This window comes from Thalassophryne amazonica, chromosome 15 (assembly GCF_902500255.1).
Source record: "Thalassophryne amazonica chromosome 15, fThaAma1.1, whole genome shotgun sequence".
Taxonomy (NCBI): domain Eukaryota; kingdom Metazoa; phylum Chordata; class Actinopteri; order Batrachoidiformes; family Batrachoididae; genus Thalassophryne; species Thalassophryne amazonica.
The window spans coordinates 77,635,068-77,653,041 of NC_047117.1; the positions used below are offsets into that span (position 1 = coordinate 77,635,068).

General features: G+C 42.4%; 2 protein-coding genes across 2 annotated transcripts in view; one reads left to right on the top strand and one right to left on the bottom strand.

Moving 5' to 3' along the window:
- Positions 1-69: 69 nt before the first annotated feature.
- Positions 70-3,694, bottom strand: LOC117526645 (histone H3-like). Its single transcript, XM_034188699.1, has 3 exons — positions 3,342-3,694; positions 599-654; positions 70-501 (listed from the first exon to the last, which is right to left on the bottom strand). The coding sequence occupies exons 1-3, from the start codon at positions 3,646-3,648 to the stop codon at positions 70-72; spliced, it is 795 nt and encodes a 264-aa protein (XP_034044590.1). The 5' UTR covers positions 3,649-3,694.
- A 10,633-nt stretch (positions 3,695-14,327) lies between these two features.
- The window catches only part of LOC117526700 (neuronal membrane glycoprotein M6-a-like), a 44,411-nt gene continuing 40,764 nt past the window's right edge, over positions 14,328-17,974 (top strand). Inside the window, exon 1 of the mRNA XM_034188754.1 lies at positions 14,328-14,573. Coding sequence (XP_034044645.1) covers positions 14,537-14,573 — 37 coding nt within the window. The 5' untranslated portion in view covers positions 14,328-14,536. The remainder of the gene's footprint in view (positions 14,574-17,974) is intronic.

Below are 17,974 nucleotides of genomic sequence, written 5' to 3' on the forward strand. Positions count from 1 at the left end.
GGAACACTCTTCAGTTCAGTGAAGTGGCTCTTAAAAGAGCCGTTTTATCTGTTGGACAGTGAGATTACTTTAAGCTCTCTCTCCTCGGATGCGGCGCGCCAGCTGGATGTCTTTGGGCATGATGGTGACCCTCTTGGCGTGGATGGCGCACAGGTTAGTGTCCTCAAACAGGCCGACCAGATAAGCCTCACTGGCCTCCTGCAGAGCCATCACAGCGGAGCTCTGGAAGCGCAGATCAGTCTTGAAATCCTGAGCGATCTCTCTCACCAGACGCTGGAAGGGCAATTTGCGGATCAGCAGCTCTGTAGATTTCTGGTAGCGGCGGATCTCCCGCAGCGCCACGGTACCGGGTCTATAACGGTGAGGTTTTTTCACGCCGCCGGTAGCAGGAGCGCTCTTACGGGCAGCCTTCGTAGCCAGCTGCTTTCTGGGCGCTTTACCTCCGGTTGATTTACGGGCGGTCTGCTTGGTTCTTGCCATTCTCAATACAAAATTCGCTTTCTGAGCAAAACAAAAATGTGTATTTCGAGTAGACACGCCGGCCTTTTAAAAGGAACGCCGACGGTGCGCCAGTGCTGATTGGTCCAGACTGACTCACCCTGGGCGGATTTTGCAATTTGCCACGCCTCCGCAGACATGAACCGTTAACGTTTGCTGCCAGAACCGCGAGGCAAACGATGATTTTGGGAAACCTTTAGTACATTATGGTCAAGTTAATCATGTGCACAGATAGTAAATGGTTCTCCTTGTTTTGAAATTTGCCACGCCTCCAAAAGAAATATTCTACAGTAAAACTTAGAGGATAGAGAAAGCATCTCAGAAGTTTATTTCTTTTGCAGAGCGGTTTCCATCAATAAACAGGTTTTAAGTGGCATTGCAAACCATCATCTGGGATGGCAAACACAGAAAATACTTTAATGTAACATATCCCTGAATCCTATTAAAAAAATACAAAATTGAGGGTCACTGACAAACTACATCCTTCCTTTTTTGGTAACATTAAATATATATATATATATAAATTCACAAGCCTCTGTGCATAGTTGATGTTGACATTAGCATCTGTCAGGAGTCACCAGGATTGGAACAGAAACACATTATAAGCACACTGTTTCTGCAGATGCATGACCATTTAAAGGGACAGATCTGGTTCGGTGGGAGAGCCCCACCCTTCATGGACCAAAAATACAAAATAAAAACCCCTGCCAAATGCTTTTTCTGAACCCTCTATTCAACAAGTGACTTAGCTAGATACATTTATACCAGACCATGATTCAGCAAGGTGTAGCAAAGGCGTTCACTTTTTCAAATGCTCTTTATTACTTGTCACATTCAAGATTGCACAATACAAGTTCAAATTAATAAAAAAAAACAAGTTATGAAGTTTCATTCCGATGTAGTGTATTTTGTGGTAAAATATGTGCAATAAAACCTAAAAGATCTTGGGCTGTAATCACCCACACAGACAACTGTTCTGTTTCAAGCACAGGAAATCTACGTATTCAGTAACACAATAAGTGCTGTATGAAGACAGAATAAGCCCTCATACAAGCATATTAAAGACAAATATATGGTATAGCAGAGTAATTCTGTAACCTGAGCAGGTAGGCCCAGACACAGGCCTATGCTGAGGTATAACAAGTCTACCAATTATTTCATCAGTAACAGAAGAAACAGCCGCAAAGCTGATTTTGTAGAAAAGAAGCTTTGAAGTAAAAACACAATTGAATTCTGGAATAAAATGTGTTCTTAACAACTGCAAAGTATGTCTATCATGCCAAGCAATCAATCTCCAATTATGAGGAAAACTCAAAAGAAATTAAATCAGTGGTTACAGAGGGATTTATCCCTAAAGGCAGCGTGTTAATTACTCAGGCTGAAGGAATATCAAGGCTCTTTATATCTAGATACCAAAACCACTAAACATGTTGTTTGGCTTTATCTGGAAATATTGAACGCGCGCTATATATATATACACACACACACAGGGTGGGCTATAAAATGTTACCACTTTTTAGAAAATGTCATCAATTATTGAACTGTGCAGAAAACAAGTGTTGTTATAATAATAATTATAATAATAATAATGAAGGTGGTGGGCTAAACTTTCTGGACTTCACTACCTTAAACAATACATTTAAAATGAATTGAGCTAACATTCTTTAAAAATCCTTTTTTCAGTCTTGAACTTTATTCCTCAATATACTCAACATCTTTTCTCTCTTTTTGGTGGACTGAGATTTATTCTGAATTGTAATTACAATGTGGACAAACTCCCTGTAAAATTATCTACATTCCATAAGCAGGTCCTCTTGGGCTGGTCTTTGATTTATAAACACAACTTTTCACCACACAGATATCTTATTTGGATAAATGACTGTTTCTGTCTTATGCAGAGTTCTCATCAATATACAACTTTTCAATTACACCGAAATAATTTGCCATAGTATTTGATGCGATCAAGCTCCTGCTCTGACCTCCATCTCCCTTCCCAAACCATTTGACTCAACAGCTGGAAAAAATTACTTCTCACAAAATTATTTGAGAAATAGCATTAAAAATAGACGTGCATTATTTCATAAAGATATTGTCTGTAACCCATCTTCTATATTTTACTGGAATTGATATGTCATTCACAGAATCATATTTTATATCATATTACCCAGCCAATCACTACATGCCGAAATCTAAAAGTGATGTAAAGACAAACTGTTCCTTTTAGCAAAGGACACCCTGAAAAAGGGCTGCACCTTTTTTGGCACTGCTCAAACAGCCGTAATTAAATTAACAGAATGAACAATATATCAAACTAAATTCTAAATCAAACAAGCAAAAGGCGATAAAAACTGACTATATCTACATCCTGGAAAATTTTTGCTTAATACCCCTGGACTTTCCTTCCTCTGTACCATGTTCGTATACACGTACTTGTTATTTTCAATAAAGTTTCTCAGAAGAAAAAAAACAAAAAAACAAAAACGTCTTATGCAAATAGTACTGTGTGACTCCCCGTCTGTGATTGGTCAGCTGCTCATCAGGTGAGAAGCTGTTTCTATGATTGGAGGAGTATACATGTTAGAGAAATTAACCCCTGCACTGCTCATTTAGGAATAAAAAGAAATCTCCACTTATACATATTATATAGTATGGTCTGTAGTGATGCTACGTTTCGATACTTGTATCATTTAGGAGTGACGTTTTTCTGATAACGTGAGCTTACTTTCAGACGCCGTTGAAACATAGTGGTCGTTGTTGTGTAGGACACTGACTCTTTTGGTAAATAGTGGGCGGCTCTTAAAAGAGCCTTTATGTTGTTGCGACAGACGGGAAAGTTGTTTAACCGCCGAAGCCGTACAGAGTTCGGCCCTGTCTTTTCAGTGCGTACACCACATCCATGGCGGTCACGGTCTTCCTTTTTGCGTGTTCGGTGTAGGTGACGGCATCACGAATCACATTCTCCAGAAACACCTTCAACACACCGCGAGTCTCCTCGTAGATCAAGCCGGAGATACGCTTCACTCCACCGCGGCGAGCCAGACGGCGGATAGCGGGTTTGGTGATTCCCTGGATGTTATCACGGAGAACTTTACGGTGCCGCTTGGCGCCTCCTTTGCCGAGTCCTTTACCGCCTTTGCCTCGTCCACTCATTGCGTTTTTATCAATGCGATGTTGTAATGTAAGCGAATTTACTGGACGAATCTCTCGTCTTTATGTCACCGTTGAGGACGTAGTTGAAGACAGGGGCGTGTCCATTTTCTTATTTGGCCGTTAGTGATTTTCGATAAATATTTGGGAGATTGAGCGCCACCAGCTGGACAAATGTTTAAATCTGGATTCCACCCACTGAACTATACACTACTTCCACCAAGGACGTTTTGGGGGTTGACTTTCCGTGTGACTTCACGACTCGACTCGACTCGACTCGAGTGCAACTTTATTCTTTGTGATTTAGTAAAAAGAAAAAAAAAACTTCATGTACATGTGCTATAAACTGCACAAATCGCCACTTCAAAAACTGTGGACGAACATTTCACTTGTGACCATGATTGAAATGGAAAGTAATGAACAACAATAATTGAAAGAGTTCTCTCCCTTATTCCATCATAGGCATAGATATTAATAGTAATAATAATAATAATTAATAATAAGTTGTGCGGCTTGTTTGTAGTCACTTGAGTTTTGTGTTGGACAAACTATTTTAAGACATTTGGTCTACTTGTGCATAGTTTTGGAGCTTTAGGTGTTGTTGCTACGAGCTTTATTACTTATATGAGGCTGAAGCTCACAGAGCTGTGTGTAATTAACATTGCAAAGGAAACCACCTCTCCTGTAGCTTGTTAAGTGGTGTTTTATTATTTCAGTGCAACTATAAAAAAATCCACTACTGCTATATTATCCATCTTGACATTTATTGTCCATCCACTTTTGTTCACGATATGGTATATATATATAAAAGCTTGCTGATGATTACACAAAACTTGCATAAACTTTGAGTAAATAGAAGGGGAGAATGTGTCAAAGTACTAAGCCAAAGGAACGTAATTTTTACAGGAGACAAGAAAAGTGACATAAATTAAACAAATCGACCACTAGGTGGCGACGGCTCGGCAGAGAGTTTTGAAGACAACCTTAACGATCATTCACTCGTGTTGTCATGTTGTTTCTTCATTTAGGCATCTAAATTACTTATGGGCATAATATTAGCAGGCTTTAAGACGCGATACTGCGCGCACTACAACAAGTACCATAAAACCTTCCACTTCATTACACTACTCCCACAATCCTTTGCGCTGTGACGTTATCGGGGTGTTGTTTTTATTAAAATAAAATATCTCACCGAAAAAGGCGTGGGTACATTTAAAATGTGAAATTAAATGAGGGACAGGGTTTTTTATGTGGTAACTGGCAGGCGGAGACTCATGGGAAAGGTTTTTATTATTATTTATTTTTATTTAAATGACAAAGTCAGAAACTTTTGACGCCAGTGAGGGAACACGTTTATAAGTCGACATATTTACTAAATATGTACTTATTCATTCCGAGGGGAAACGCAGCGTCCGAGGTTGTTTCTACTTGCAGTTCCGCTGTTCTTCCACTAAATTCTTTGCGTCCCGTTTGAAAATTTAAACCCTTTTCGAAGTCCAAGTTGATAAATTTAATTTTTCATATTTTTCGTCGAAATGTTCGTACACACGGTTGAAGTTCAAATCTGTGCGTACGAACGTTTTATAAATTACTCAGAAAACAAACTGAGCTGTCATTTGAAAGTTGATGTTTTCGTTTGCCAGCAGATGGCGCCCCAATGCCACCACACACCACAGAGAGCCCCACCCATTTTTTTTAATTTTTTTTTAATTTATTTATTTATTTTGTACAGGCTACAAAAAATAACACGAGGCTACAATTAGTCAGCCAAAGTGATTTAAAAAGGCACAGTGTTGACTTGTGTGTGTGAGTCTGTGTGTATATGAAAACAACATCAATATGATTCATGTTATGTACTAAAGGGTCTTCATTAACTTTTAGGTGAGAGCGTTTTTCACAGATTTTTCATAGCAAGTGAAGCCTGATATGGTGAAGTGGAAGTGTGTATATTCGAACACAGACCTACTACCCACTCACACCTCTACCCATGAAGAAGAATCAGAAGATTTCTGCCAATATTATGGTGGTGACCTTTGTTTGCATCTTCTCAAAATGTAAGGCTAATTTTTGTCACAATAAAAATCAATCATCATATCATCAGAACTGTTCCAGTATGGAACCATTCATTCACCATATGGCACTTACAGGTGCTATATGGGTCCAAGGTAGTTCCCCTATGATTAAGAGCCAAAGAGCCACGTCTCGTGCTATTGAGCACCATTTGTTTTTGTGTCATCTGCAAACATCATAGTCCACGGGGACTCCTGTCTAATCTCATCTGTCAACCTGTCCATTACCACTGCAAACAAGAAAGGACTCAGAGCTGATCCTTGGTGTAATCCCACCTCCACCTTGAAAGAGTCTGTAATTCCTACTGCACATTTTACTGCTGTTCTGCTCTACCCTCACATACTTCTCTGCCACTCCAGACTTCTCTTCACACGCTGTCATAAGCTTTCTCTAGATCCAAAAACACACAAGGTAACTCCTTCTGGCCTTCTCTATACTTCTCCATCAGTATTCTCAGAGCAGACATTGCATCTGTAGTGCTCCTTCTTGGCATGAAACCATGTTGCTGCTCACAGATCTTCATCTGTTTGTTGCTCTGTTTTATGAGCCTAGCTTCTACTCTTTCCCATAACTTCAAGCTGTGGCTTTTATTCATCAGCTCCTCAAAATATTCCCTCCACCTTCTCAACACACTCTCCTTGCTTGTCAGCACTTTACCATCTGTATCCTTTATTACCCTAACCTGCTGCAGATCCTTTCAAGCTCAGTCCCTTTGTCTGGCCAATCGGTACAAGTCCTTTTCTCTTTTCTTACTATTCAACTTCTTGTATAGCTCAATATATGCCTTTTCCTTAGCTTTTGCCACTTCTCTTTTCGCCTTACACCACATCTCCTTGTACTCCTGTCAACTTTCTTCATTCATATCAGGGGAGGTGATGGTCTAGTGGTTAAGGTGTTGGGCTTGAGTCCAGAAGATCATGTGTTCAAATCCCCGCCTGACTGGAAAATCACTCAGGGCCCTTGGGCAAGGACTTTAATCCCCTATTGCTCCCGGTGTGTAGTGAGCACCTTCTATGGCAGCACCCTGACATCGGGGTGAATGTGAGGCATAATTGTAAAGCGCTTTGAGCGTCTGATGCAGATGGAAAAGCGCTATATAAATGCAGTCCATTTACCATTACCATCTCTCTGACTATCCCAATTCTTTTCACCGTCTTTCTCCTTATGCTTTCCTAGACATCTTCGTTCCACCACCAAGTCTCCTTGTCTTCCTTACGCTGTCCAGATGTCACACCCAGTACCTCCTAGTTGTCTCCCTCACCACATCTGCAGTACTTTTCCAGTTGTCCAAAATTTCTTCCCCTCTATCAAGTGCCTATCTCAGCTGCTCACTGAATTTCACACAACAGTCTTCATCCTTCAGCTTCCACCATCTGATCCTTTGTTGAGCTCTCACTCTCTTCTTCTTCTTCTTCTTCACCTCAAAAGTCATCCTACAAACCACCATTCTACACTCTAAAAAAGTAACCATTGTCTCAATGAGAAAAATTGATGTAACAATTTGCATATATTTTTTAAAGTTATTTCAATTTAACTGGAGAAGTTGTGACATTAACTCAGTTGAAAGTTGAAATAACTAAGTTGAAATAACTTTTTAAAAAAATCTATGAAAATTGTTACATCAGTTGTTCTCGTCGAGACAGCGGTTCCTTTTTTTAGAGTGTATGCTGTCTAAGTCTCCAATTTCTTTTAGCTTGCATCTCCAACAAAGACGGTAGTCCACCTGTGTGCATCTTCCTCCGCATCTTATATGTCACCCTGTGCTCCTCCCTTTTCTTAAAGTACAGCGCATCTGGAAATTATTTGCAGCGCTTCACTTTTTTCACATGCTGTTATGTTACATCCTTATTCCAAAATGGGGTAAATTCATTTTCCCCTCAAAATTCTACTCACAGCACCCCATAATAACAACATGAAAAATGGTCGCATTTCATATACTTGTGTATCAAAAAGGGTGGACTTGTAACGCTCTGGTTGATTTTTATGAACATCAGATGTAATGTCTTGGAGAAGAGAAGATCTATCAAGACAGTCTTGGTCCCATTTTAAAGCTTAGGAAGTTCTCTTTCCAGTGATATGTATGTCATAACATTTGGACATAAATCAAGGAGCCACTGGTCTGTTGAAATAAATTTGTCAGGGGTGGACTTGGCGATGGTGGCGGTGGTGATTCAATAAACATACAGTCATTTTTTGCCCAGATGTCTTTAAATATGGAATATTATGAAAGAACAGGTTCTTCAGAACATTTTGACACCAGTTCCATAAATTTTGCATAAAAATTGACCGAATAATGCTATTTTTTACAAAAAAGGTCAATTCCAAGAAAATCAGCAAAAATGTTTTGAATTCCAATACATTTTGCATTTATTTATGAAACATAAATTGGCTTTTTCTCTAAAACTAAATGGAATAATTAAATCCAGAAGGTTGCATTTGAAAAAGATACATCTGTATACTTTACATAACGAATTTTGAAAAAAAAAATGACCATTTTGACCCTGTTACACTTTTTAGGCCCAGTTTGTGAAATGCAACCAAATGCTTTTTTGAAATTTTTGCAAATTTACTAAAAATAAAAAACTAAGAAAGCACATGTACATAAGTATTCACACCCTTTGCACAATACTTTGTTGATGCACCTTTGACAGCAATTACAGCCTCAAGTCTTGAATATGATGTCACAAGCTTGGTCCACCTGTCTTTGGGCAGTTTTGCCCATTTTTGTTTGCCCATGTGCTTTTAACTAAGGGGTGACTTCTGTCTGGCCACTCTATGATACAGGCCAGATTGTTGGATTTCTGCAGGTGGAAGGTTCTCCTCTCTCCACAGAGGAATCCTGGAGCTCTGACACAATGACCATCAGGTTCTTGGTCACCTCCTAGACTAAGGCCCTTCTCCTCTGATCGCTCAGTTTAGACAGGTGGCCAGCTCTAAGAAGAGTCCTGCTGGATCCAAACTTTGTCTATTTACAGATGATGGAGGACACTGTGCTCATTGGGACCTTCAAAGCAGCACAAATGTTTCTGTACTCTTCCCCATATTTGTGCCTCGATAATTTAATTTAATTTATTTGGGACTACATATCCAGTTGAATGAGTCAGTTACTGTCAACTGTGGGACCTTATATGTAGACAGGCGTGTGCCTTTCTAAATCATGTTCAATCAACTGAATTTACCCCAGGTGGACTCCAATTAAGCTGTAGAAACACCTCAACACCTTTTCTATTTTTAATAAATTTGTAAAAATCTCATTTTTTTCCAGCATTGTCATTATGGGGTATTGTGTGTAGAATTTTGAGGAAAAACATGGATTTCATCTATTTTGGAATAAGGCTGTAACATACCAAAATGTGGAAAAAGTGAAGCATTGTGAATACTTTCCAGATACACTGTAGGTATTCACCACAGCCATTTCCTTCCTTCCTTACTTTACTTACTTATTTAATTACTTTTGCTTACTAAAAGGTTGTAAAAGCTCTAAACATTGACTGACATGAATCACAGAGATTTTCTGGTAAATATATACTTCAAGTTTTTTAGATAATACTTCTTTGGAGAAAAGTTTAATAGAAATCAGTGTAATTTATTTTATTTCAACTTTAATTACAAATAAGTCTATATTTATGTAGAATCAAGGCTGTTTTTCCAGAATTTTTTTTTTTTTTTTTTTTTTTTTTTTTGCTTTTTGCTTTTTGTCTTGGCCAATCATTTTGAAATCTGATTCTTGATTTTCCAGGGTGTGGTCCATATGAAATCGTGGCTTGCATTCACACAAATTCTAGCAGTGTTGCAAATGCATTCAAATGAAAGTTGTCGTGCTCACTTTTGTCAGAAGCAGCAGGTTGTATGAGTACTTCCTATCAATGTGTACATTATTTCAAGGCTGTCGAGTTAATGCAACACAAACAGCATGAATGGCAGATGAATCGTAACTGCACTTCATATCTACTTCCAGCATGGACAACATCGCTTTCATCCTGCTGCGACCAGAGATCATCAAGTCTGTGTTTCTACTGTAATTAAACCAAAGTACAATAGAAATTTGGTCACTTGTTTCACTCACTCTGGGGGTTGGACAACATTTCCTGTTTAATAAATGACATTTAACAGCTTTGCTAATGAAGCAGGGTATTCTCAAGAAATTTTTTTGAAGTAAAACATGCGAAAAGTAATGTACAAAAACTCCTATATATCCAATGTGTCATGTGACAACACAAGCCAGAAGTACTGTTTATTACTGTTAATCCACCCTTAAATCTAAACCTAATGTGTGTTTCTGAATGTGAAATGTACTTAGTGTTTCAGGTATTATACAAAATAGTTCAATAATTGAATGATGTCACCTAAGCCTAACATATGGCTTAGGTGCCCTTGGTCGTCATCTTATATTTGTATGTTACCAAGCAAGGTTGGGTAGGATTACTTTGAAAGAATACATGTGGATTACATGTATGTATGTACATACATTTGGATTACTTGTAACCTGAATACTTTTGGATTACATTTCAAAGTAATCCTACCCAACTTTGCTACCAAGAATGTCTTATCAAGTTTTGATTAATTTTGGCCGATACATCTGGGAAGAAGTGTTTTAGTTTTGTTTGGGATAGGTCAACAATCAGCGTTGGAGGTCAACCTCAAACGTGTTACTAATATATAAAAAGATGGCAGATTTTCTGGCAGCCCATGTAAGATTTTGTCTACTACGTTCCTGATACTTTCAAATATGGCTGCATTGTGCTCTCTGAACCCTTTTGTTCAAGTAATACATTTAATTTTTATTGTCTGTGTTTGTCCAGCTTTGTATGATTATGGGGGACAAATACAGAAAACAAGAATGTATTGGAAAGAAAGCAACTTTTGGGAAGGTGTCGTAGCACGGACCCACAACAGGGGGCGCAAATGAACGGACAATGAATAAGCCAAAAAGTAACAATTTAATGTTGTGATAATACACAACTAAATTCACAGAAATTTGCACAGTCAATTGACACCAGGTGACGTGTGGGCAGGCTCGAAGATAGAAGACCCCCGACGAGAGAGAAGTCGCGTCCCACACGGCTTCCACCACCAACGGTCTGAAGAACACCAGAGCCGCCAAGTCCTGAGTCCCCAGGTGGCCTCTGTCTTCGGCTGTCGACCCTGGTACTGCTGGCAGAAAGCAGAGATAAGATGAATGAATGTGAGTCCGCACACTCAGTAATCCACAGTCTATACACAGTTAGGAGGGAGCACCTCCACCTCCAATCACACACTCCAGATATACGAAGACGAACCGATGCAGGAAGTCCCGCAAGACGTCATTTACCAAAGCTTGGAACATCGCGGGGGCGTTAGTGAGGCCGAACGGCATGACCAGGTACTCAAAGTGACCTAACGGGGTGTTAAATGCCGTCTTCCATTCGTCTCCCTTCCGGATCCGAACCAGGTGGTACGCGTTTCTAAGATCCAATTTAGTGAAAATTTGGGCTCCATGCAGGGGCGTGAACACTGAATCCAACAGAGGTAACAGGTATCGGTTGCGAACCGTGATCTCGTTCAGCCCTCTGTAATCAATGCATGGACGGAGTCCGCCGTCCTTTTTACCCACAAAAAAGAAACCAGCACCCATCGGGGAGGTGGAGTTCCGGATCAGCCCGGCAGCTAAATGTAGGTCTCCATTGATTCGCGTTCCGGACGTGAGAGGTTGTACAACCTACTGGACGGGTACTCAGCGCCCGGGACCAAATCGATGGCACAATTGTACGGTCGGTGCGGGGGAAGAGTGAGCGCCAGATCTTTGCTGAAAACGTCAGCAAGATCATGGTACTCCTTTGGCACCGCCGATAGATTGGGGGGGGACTTTAACCTCCTCATTAGCCGTCGTGCCGGGAGGAACCGAGGATCCTAAACACTCCCGGTGGCAGGTTTCGCTCCACTGTGTCACAACCCCGGACGGCCAATCTATCCGGGGATTGTGCTTCACCATCCATGGAAATCCCAAAATCACTCGGGAGGTAGAAGGTGTTACATGGAACACGATCTCCTCCCTGTGATTCCCAGACACAACCAAGGTCACTGGCTGTGTCTGATGTGTGATTAATGGAAGCAGGGTGCCATCTAGTGCTCGCACCTGCAATGGTGCCGGCAGAGCCACCAGGGGGAGCCCTACTTCCTTTGCCCATCTGCTATCTAGCAGATTCCCTTCCGACCCCGTGTCTACCAGTGCTGGGGCGTGAAGGGTTAAATCCCCACAAAGGATCGTTACTGGGATTCGTGCAGATTTGCGGGGTTTCCCCGCGTGCGTGTTATGGCCCACCCTTAGCCCAGTTTCTAAGGACGGGCGTTGTAGTTTGACCGTTTGGGGCAGTCCTTCGCCGGTGCTCACAAGAGCCGCAGATAAAACACTCCCCGCGGGCCAGCCTCCTTTGTCTGATGTTTGTTTTCACTTTGGCCCTGCTCGTGTCCATAGCCTCCTCAGCAGGAGGAGCTGTAGCCACATGGAGCTCTCTGGCAGTGAAGCGTGGGGACGACGTCACTTTTTCGGAACCGGAAGGGGGAGGGACGGCTCGTGCCCGGTCACGCCCCCCGGCCTGCTCCCGACGATGCTCGTTTAAACGGTTGTCTAAGCGTATAACTAAATCGACAAGCCCGTCAAAATCCCGCGGTTCCTCCTTAGCCAGCAGGTGCTCCTTCAGGACCGGAGACAGTCCATTTACGAAGGCGGCGCAGAGCGCAACGTTATTCCAGCCGGACCTCGCTGCCGCGATGCGGAAGTCGACTGCATACTCGGCTGCGCTACGGCGCCCCTGTCTCATTGACAGCAGCACGCTCGAAGCGGTCTCGCCTCTGTTGGGATGGTCAAACACTTGTTTGAACTCCCGTACAAACCCAGTATAAGACGTTAGGAGCCGTGAATTCTGCTCCCAAAGCGCCGTAGCCCAGGCGCGTGCCTCTCCTCGAAGCAGATTAATAACATAAGCCACCCGGCTGGCGTCTGACGCGTACATGACAGGGCGCTGTGAAAAGACGAGCGAACACTGCATGAGGAAGTCTGCGCACATCTCAACACAGCCCCCGTACCGTTCTGGAGGGCTTATGTATGCTTCAGGGGACGGTGGGGGGGGTCGTTGAATGACAAGTGGAACGTCTGTTACAGGCCCAGGACCAGCCAGAGGAGTGGCTGCAGCAGCGCCCTGATCGCGCGCTTCCACCCTGGCGGTGAGAGCCTCCACCCTCCGGTTAAGGAGAACATTGTGCTCGGTCACTAAATCTAACCGAGCCATCTGCTGCAGCTCACTCAACACTCCTCCCACTGACGCCTGCGCTCCTGGCTCTTCCATTGGCCGTTCAAGCTCGGGTTGACGCCCCTCGGAATCCATGACGATGGCCGAGAAATCCTGTTGGGAAGGTGTCGTAGCACGGACCCACAACAGGGGGCGCAAATGAACGGACAATGAATAAGCCAAAAAGTAACAATTTAATGTTGTGATAATACACAACTAAATTCACAGAAATTTGCACAGTCAATTGACACCAGGTGCCGTGTGGGCAGGCTCGAAGATAGAAGACCCCCGACGAGAGAGAAGCCGCGTCCCACACGGCTTCCACCACCAACGGTCTGAAGAACACCGGAGCCGCCAAGTCCCGAGTCCCCAGGTGGCCTCTGTCTTTGGCTGTCGACCCTGGTACTGCTGGCAGAAAGCAGAGATAAGATGAATGAATGTGAGTCCGCACACTCAGTAATCCACAGTCTATACACAGTTAGGAGGGAGCACCTCCACCTCCAATCACACACTCGTGCAGCTCCTGGTTAACCACTTATCTGGGTTGGAGTGTGAGGCGAAGCCGTCGCTGTCACACCAAACGCCAATCCCACAGACAAGGCAACACTCCAGGAAAACGGCTGCAACAGAAGTTCAGATTGTTACACAAAGTGTCAATCAGCAGAGAAATTACCTCTTCAGTAGTTGCGATTTCTCGGCAAGGAGGTGGAGTTGCAGTCCGGCTTTTATGGTGGTGATGATTATGATGAACGAGTGACAGCTGGTGCAGGGGATGAATGACAGCTGTCACTTCTTCTGGGTCTGGCGCCCTCTCGTGCTTGGAGCCCGCACTCCAAGCAGGGCGCCCTCTGGTGGTGGTGGGCCAGCAGTACCTCCTCTTCAGCGGCCCACATAACAGCAACGACTTTTTTACTCCAATATATTAAAGATGCAACTTTCCCATGCACCATTTTTGCAGCCTTGTTTGAAATAATTTGGGTTTTTGACTGATTTTGAAGCTGAATTATTGCAAAGGCTCTAAGCAGACGCTGAGAAGTGGGTGGAATTGTCCATCCCACTTTAGCACTTTTAATTAATCCAGATTGATGTACTTCTGTTATTATTTATTTATTCATTTATTTTACAGCAGCTATGGAAAAGCTATGTTTTAATAAATCTCTGCTAGGCAGCATCCTTAATAAGCATTTGATGGTTGCTTTGTCATTTATTTACCTATTTATTTATTTATTTATTCAAATGAAATTCCAGTGTAAGAAAATCAAATTAAATACCTTGCATTGTTGAATTTGGCCATTTATGTTCTGCTTTTGTCATACCTGGTGAGAAATCTGTATAAAAGCTGACCTGTGGATGCAGAGAGAGTCAGAGTGAAGCGTGTGCACTGCCTTCAAACAGGGACTTCCCTGAGCCTCCATCATCTGCAGGGAGGGAAAAAAAGACACACAACCTCCTACATACACACACATACACACACGAACACAGTGCTGAGAACAAGCAAGGGGCTTTAAACGGCTTCACGCAAAGTGCAGACAAAGGGACTGTAACCTGCCATAATGGAGGAAAACATGGATGAATCGCAAAGCCAGAAAGGTAGGATGCAAGGATTTTTATTTATTTTTTTTAAATCTTAATTTTTTTAAATTCTGCTATTGTTCCCTTCATCCATCCCTCTTGGTGTCATGGGATTCCTTTGTGTGTGTGTGTGTGTGTGCGTGCGTGTGTGTGTGTGTGTGTGTGTGTGTGTGTGTGTGTGTTGTGGGCCCAGAGAAAAGCCATGCAGAGCAAATGATATCTCAATCTAAGATTTAAAAATAATAATAATAATAAAAAATGAAACTAAATTCACATATTTTCTTTTAGTGTCAGTGTTGTCTGTGATTTTTAAACATATTGTGTCTGTCCTCGGCTCTGCACAGTGCTGCAGATTACACAACCCTCTTTGGTTTGTCTGTAATGCACGAACAGACAGATAAAGGGGCTGATTTATTTATCTATTTGTTTATTTTCTGATACTGAGAATGAGGCGAGGTGGCAGATGCAGTAGAGTTGGTGTTGTTTTGGAGGATGGATGGACAGATGGATAGACAGATGGATGGATGCATGGATGGATGGAGGAGGTGGGAGTGGCAGGGGGAAAGCGGGGGATTGGGGTTGGGGGGGGGGGTAGGGTAACAGACAGAGGGGATTGTGGGGCAAAACCTTGAATTAAAAACTAAAAAATCAGTAGGAGGGGGGTTAAATGGAGCGCTGATTGATGGCTCCAGTGGGATTTTCTTTGTTAGCCTCCATTGTTGATGCTTCATGCTTGTCTGAATGCCTTTTCCTCTCGTCTCTTTACTCTCCCTCCCTCTGTGATTTTCTGCCATCTGAATCCTTTCCCTCCATTTCCCCAAATCTCTCCGTCACCAGCTTTTTTGCTCTATGTCTTTGTTTGTTTGTCTATTTTTGTCTCTCTATGCGGGTCTCCGTCGTTTTCCCGTCTCCTACCCCCCCCCCCACACACATACATACACACACACACTATTGCTAAATTTTGACTCATCTTTCGCTTGCTTCCATGTCTCTCCGTTCCCTCCCTTACAGCTTTTTTTTTTACATTTCTCTGCCTCCAGACATCATTTATGCATCTTTCTAATGTTGCCGTCTCCACCTAAAGGCTGTATTTATGCAGGTCTTATCTGATTTTCACCGATGGCGTACTAGTCTATTTCGTTGCAGCCTCCCATATTTTTGTCATCGTTGTTGGTGGTAAAAATGGGCGTGTCCATCTTCTTCTTCACACCTTCAGTCTAAAATGGCTCACAAGTGGGGCTACTGACTTGATCCCAGTAGCAACATAAGATGACGAAATCATTGTCGATGCATAATAAACATCAGCATGTGTTATTACTCTGTTATTAACACTGTAGCTATGGTAACACCATGATGTAATTGTTTTTCAGTTGTGTGAAGGTGGATTTGTGTTGTTTTTTTCTGGAAGAAGCCTGTTCTAGCCAATCAAAAAGCATTAAGTAAGCCATGATATTTAAAACTAACATGACTTTTCATTCCACCCTTCCACATTTTTTTTTCTCGAAATCTCAGCCCCTCGATGTTCAAGCGTTCAGTGGCGGCGGTTTGTTTTTCCCTTGATCCATCCACGACGCTCTCTTCTTACATAGTCATCACTGGCCTCGTCTCTTTCTTTCTCCCTCCCCGTTGCTTTTAGGTACAAGATGTTCACAGCAGAGAAAATTCAGGTGTATTAAAATATTTTAAAACAACAAGAAGAACAGGTGGAAAAAATGTGAAAAGGTGACACACGGGGCGGAGGGGAAAACTAAATTTAAAAATTTAACACATATCCTACTCTCAAACTTTTTTCTTGCCAGATATCTATAACTGTACAAAAAGAGAGATCATGGCTTACTTAAAGGGTTGTGGGTTAGGTTCACTATTGCACCTCTGTCCTTCTCAAATGTGGGGCAGATTGGAACCTTTTAACACACACAAAAAAATGTGGGCTAAGGATGTGAAGAAGAATTTTTGTAAAGAAGAGTGGAAGGTAAAATTTATTGTTCTCAAAGTCATACAAACACTCGTCAGTATTTTTTCTAGGGCTAGGGTTGCCTTGGGCTAACAATAGATGGTGGAAGGTCAAAGTGTGTCTGTGGAATTTGTAATATTATTTGTTTTTCACAATAAATATGTGACATTCCTTCTTTTCTTCTCCCAAAAGGCAACCTTGTACATTTTGAACCATATGGACTGAAGGGTGTTTGTTTCTACCCAACACATCTTCATTACTAACCTTCAGCAATATTTTAGCGTGGCTGTTCTCACAAATTTTATTTCATAGGCTACAGTTAGTATTACTATACATGAACGTGATAACTGTTATGTGTCGGACGCAGCCCGGAGAACCGACCAGCGTTTGAAGGACCCAGTATGAAATAAGCAGAGCACGGTACAAAGGATAACAGAGTTTAATAAACATAACAGTGATGTGATACGAAAACAACAAAAGAGTGCGCGGTCTGGCGTGGTGGATTGCGGTGCGCTCCCAGCAGCGCTAACGGTCCGGAGCCAGAAAACTGTTCGGACCCAAGGATCCCGCCGACACCCCCCAGGTGGCCGCGACAAACCGAGTCTGTGAAAGAAGGAATCATTATGTGAGTCCACACTCAACACACAGAGAGAACGCTCAAAGGTGCACAAACAGCAAACACTTCCTGGCTTAATTACTAATCAGCTTCCCACCCTGCAGGCATGGAACACCCAGTTCACAAAACTCCACTGCAGTGGAAGCTGATTACACGACCAACATACAGCTCAATATAATAAGGTGTGAGGGACACCACATTTACTGACTGTATAAATGTTAGTCACAAAATCTAATGTACCTCAGGAAGTGTGCTGACGAGCGTGAGACCTCACCCCCTCCTCTTTCACAGACCATGCATCAAACCTGGACGTTCTCTGCATCCACTGATGATGAGATGGCTCCCGAGACGACGATCTCACCCGTCTGGTCACAAGGTCGAGTCTCTGGCCAATACACACTGTGTACTCCAGTCTTAAATGCCACCATGTTCTAATCCATGTAGATGCACCACAGCTGTGAGTCCTGACGAGCCGCAGGTGATCAGCCTCAGGTGATCAGGGTGAGGTCCTGATAAACTCAGCTACACAGCCACTCAGTCCCAAATGCGCACCACCTGGGAGGAAAACCAAAAGACAGAAACAGAAGACACACAAAAGCCAGCCAGGCACGCCAGCCACAACAATAACCTCATTATTTATTGAGCGAGGTATCAAAGTTTGCCCTTCCTACATCTCCTGAGTGTGTCATTAGCTGACTGTGGTTCCATTGGTGATAATAAAAAAATGGAAAACATACAAAACCTTCAAGAAAATGCAAACTGTTTATTAAAGCTTTGCAACGATTATTTGGATTTCAGACCATAGAGCTCAAAACAGTCATGCATAATGTACAAACTATAAAATCAAGT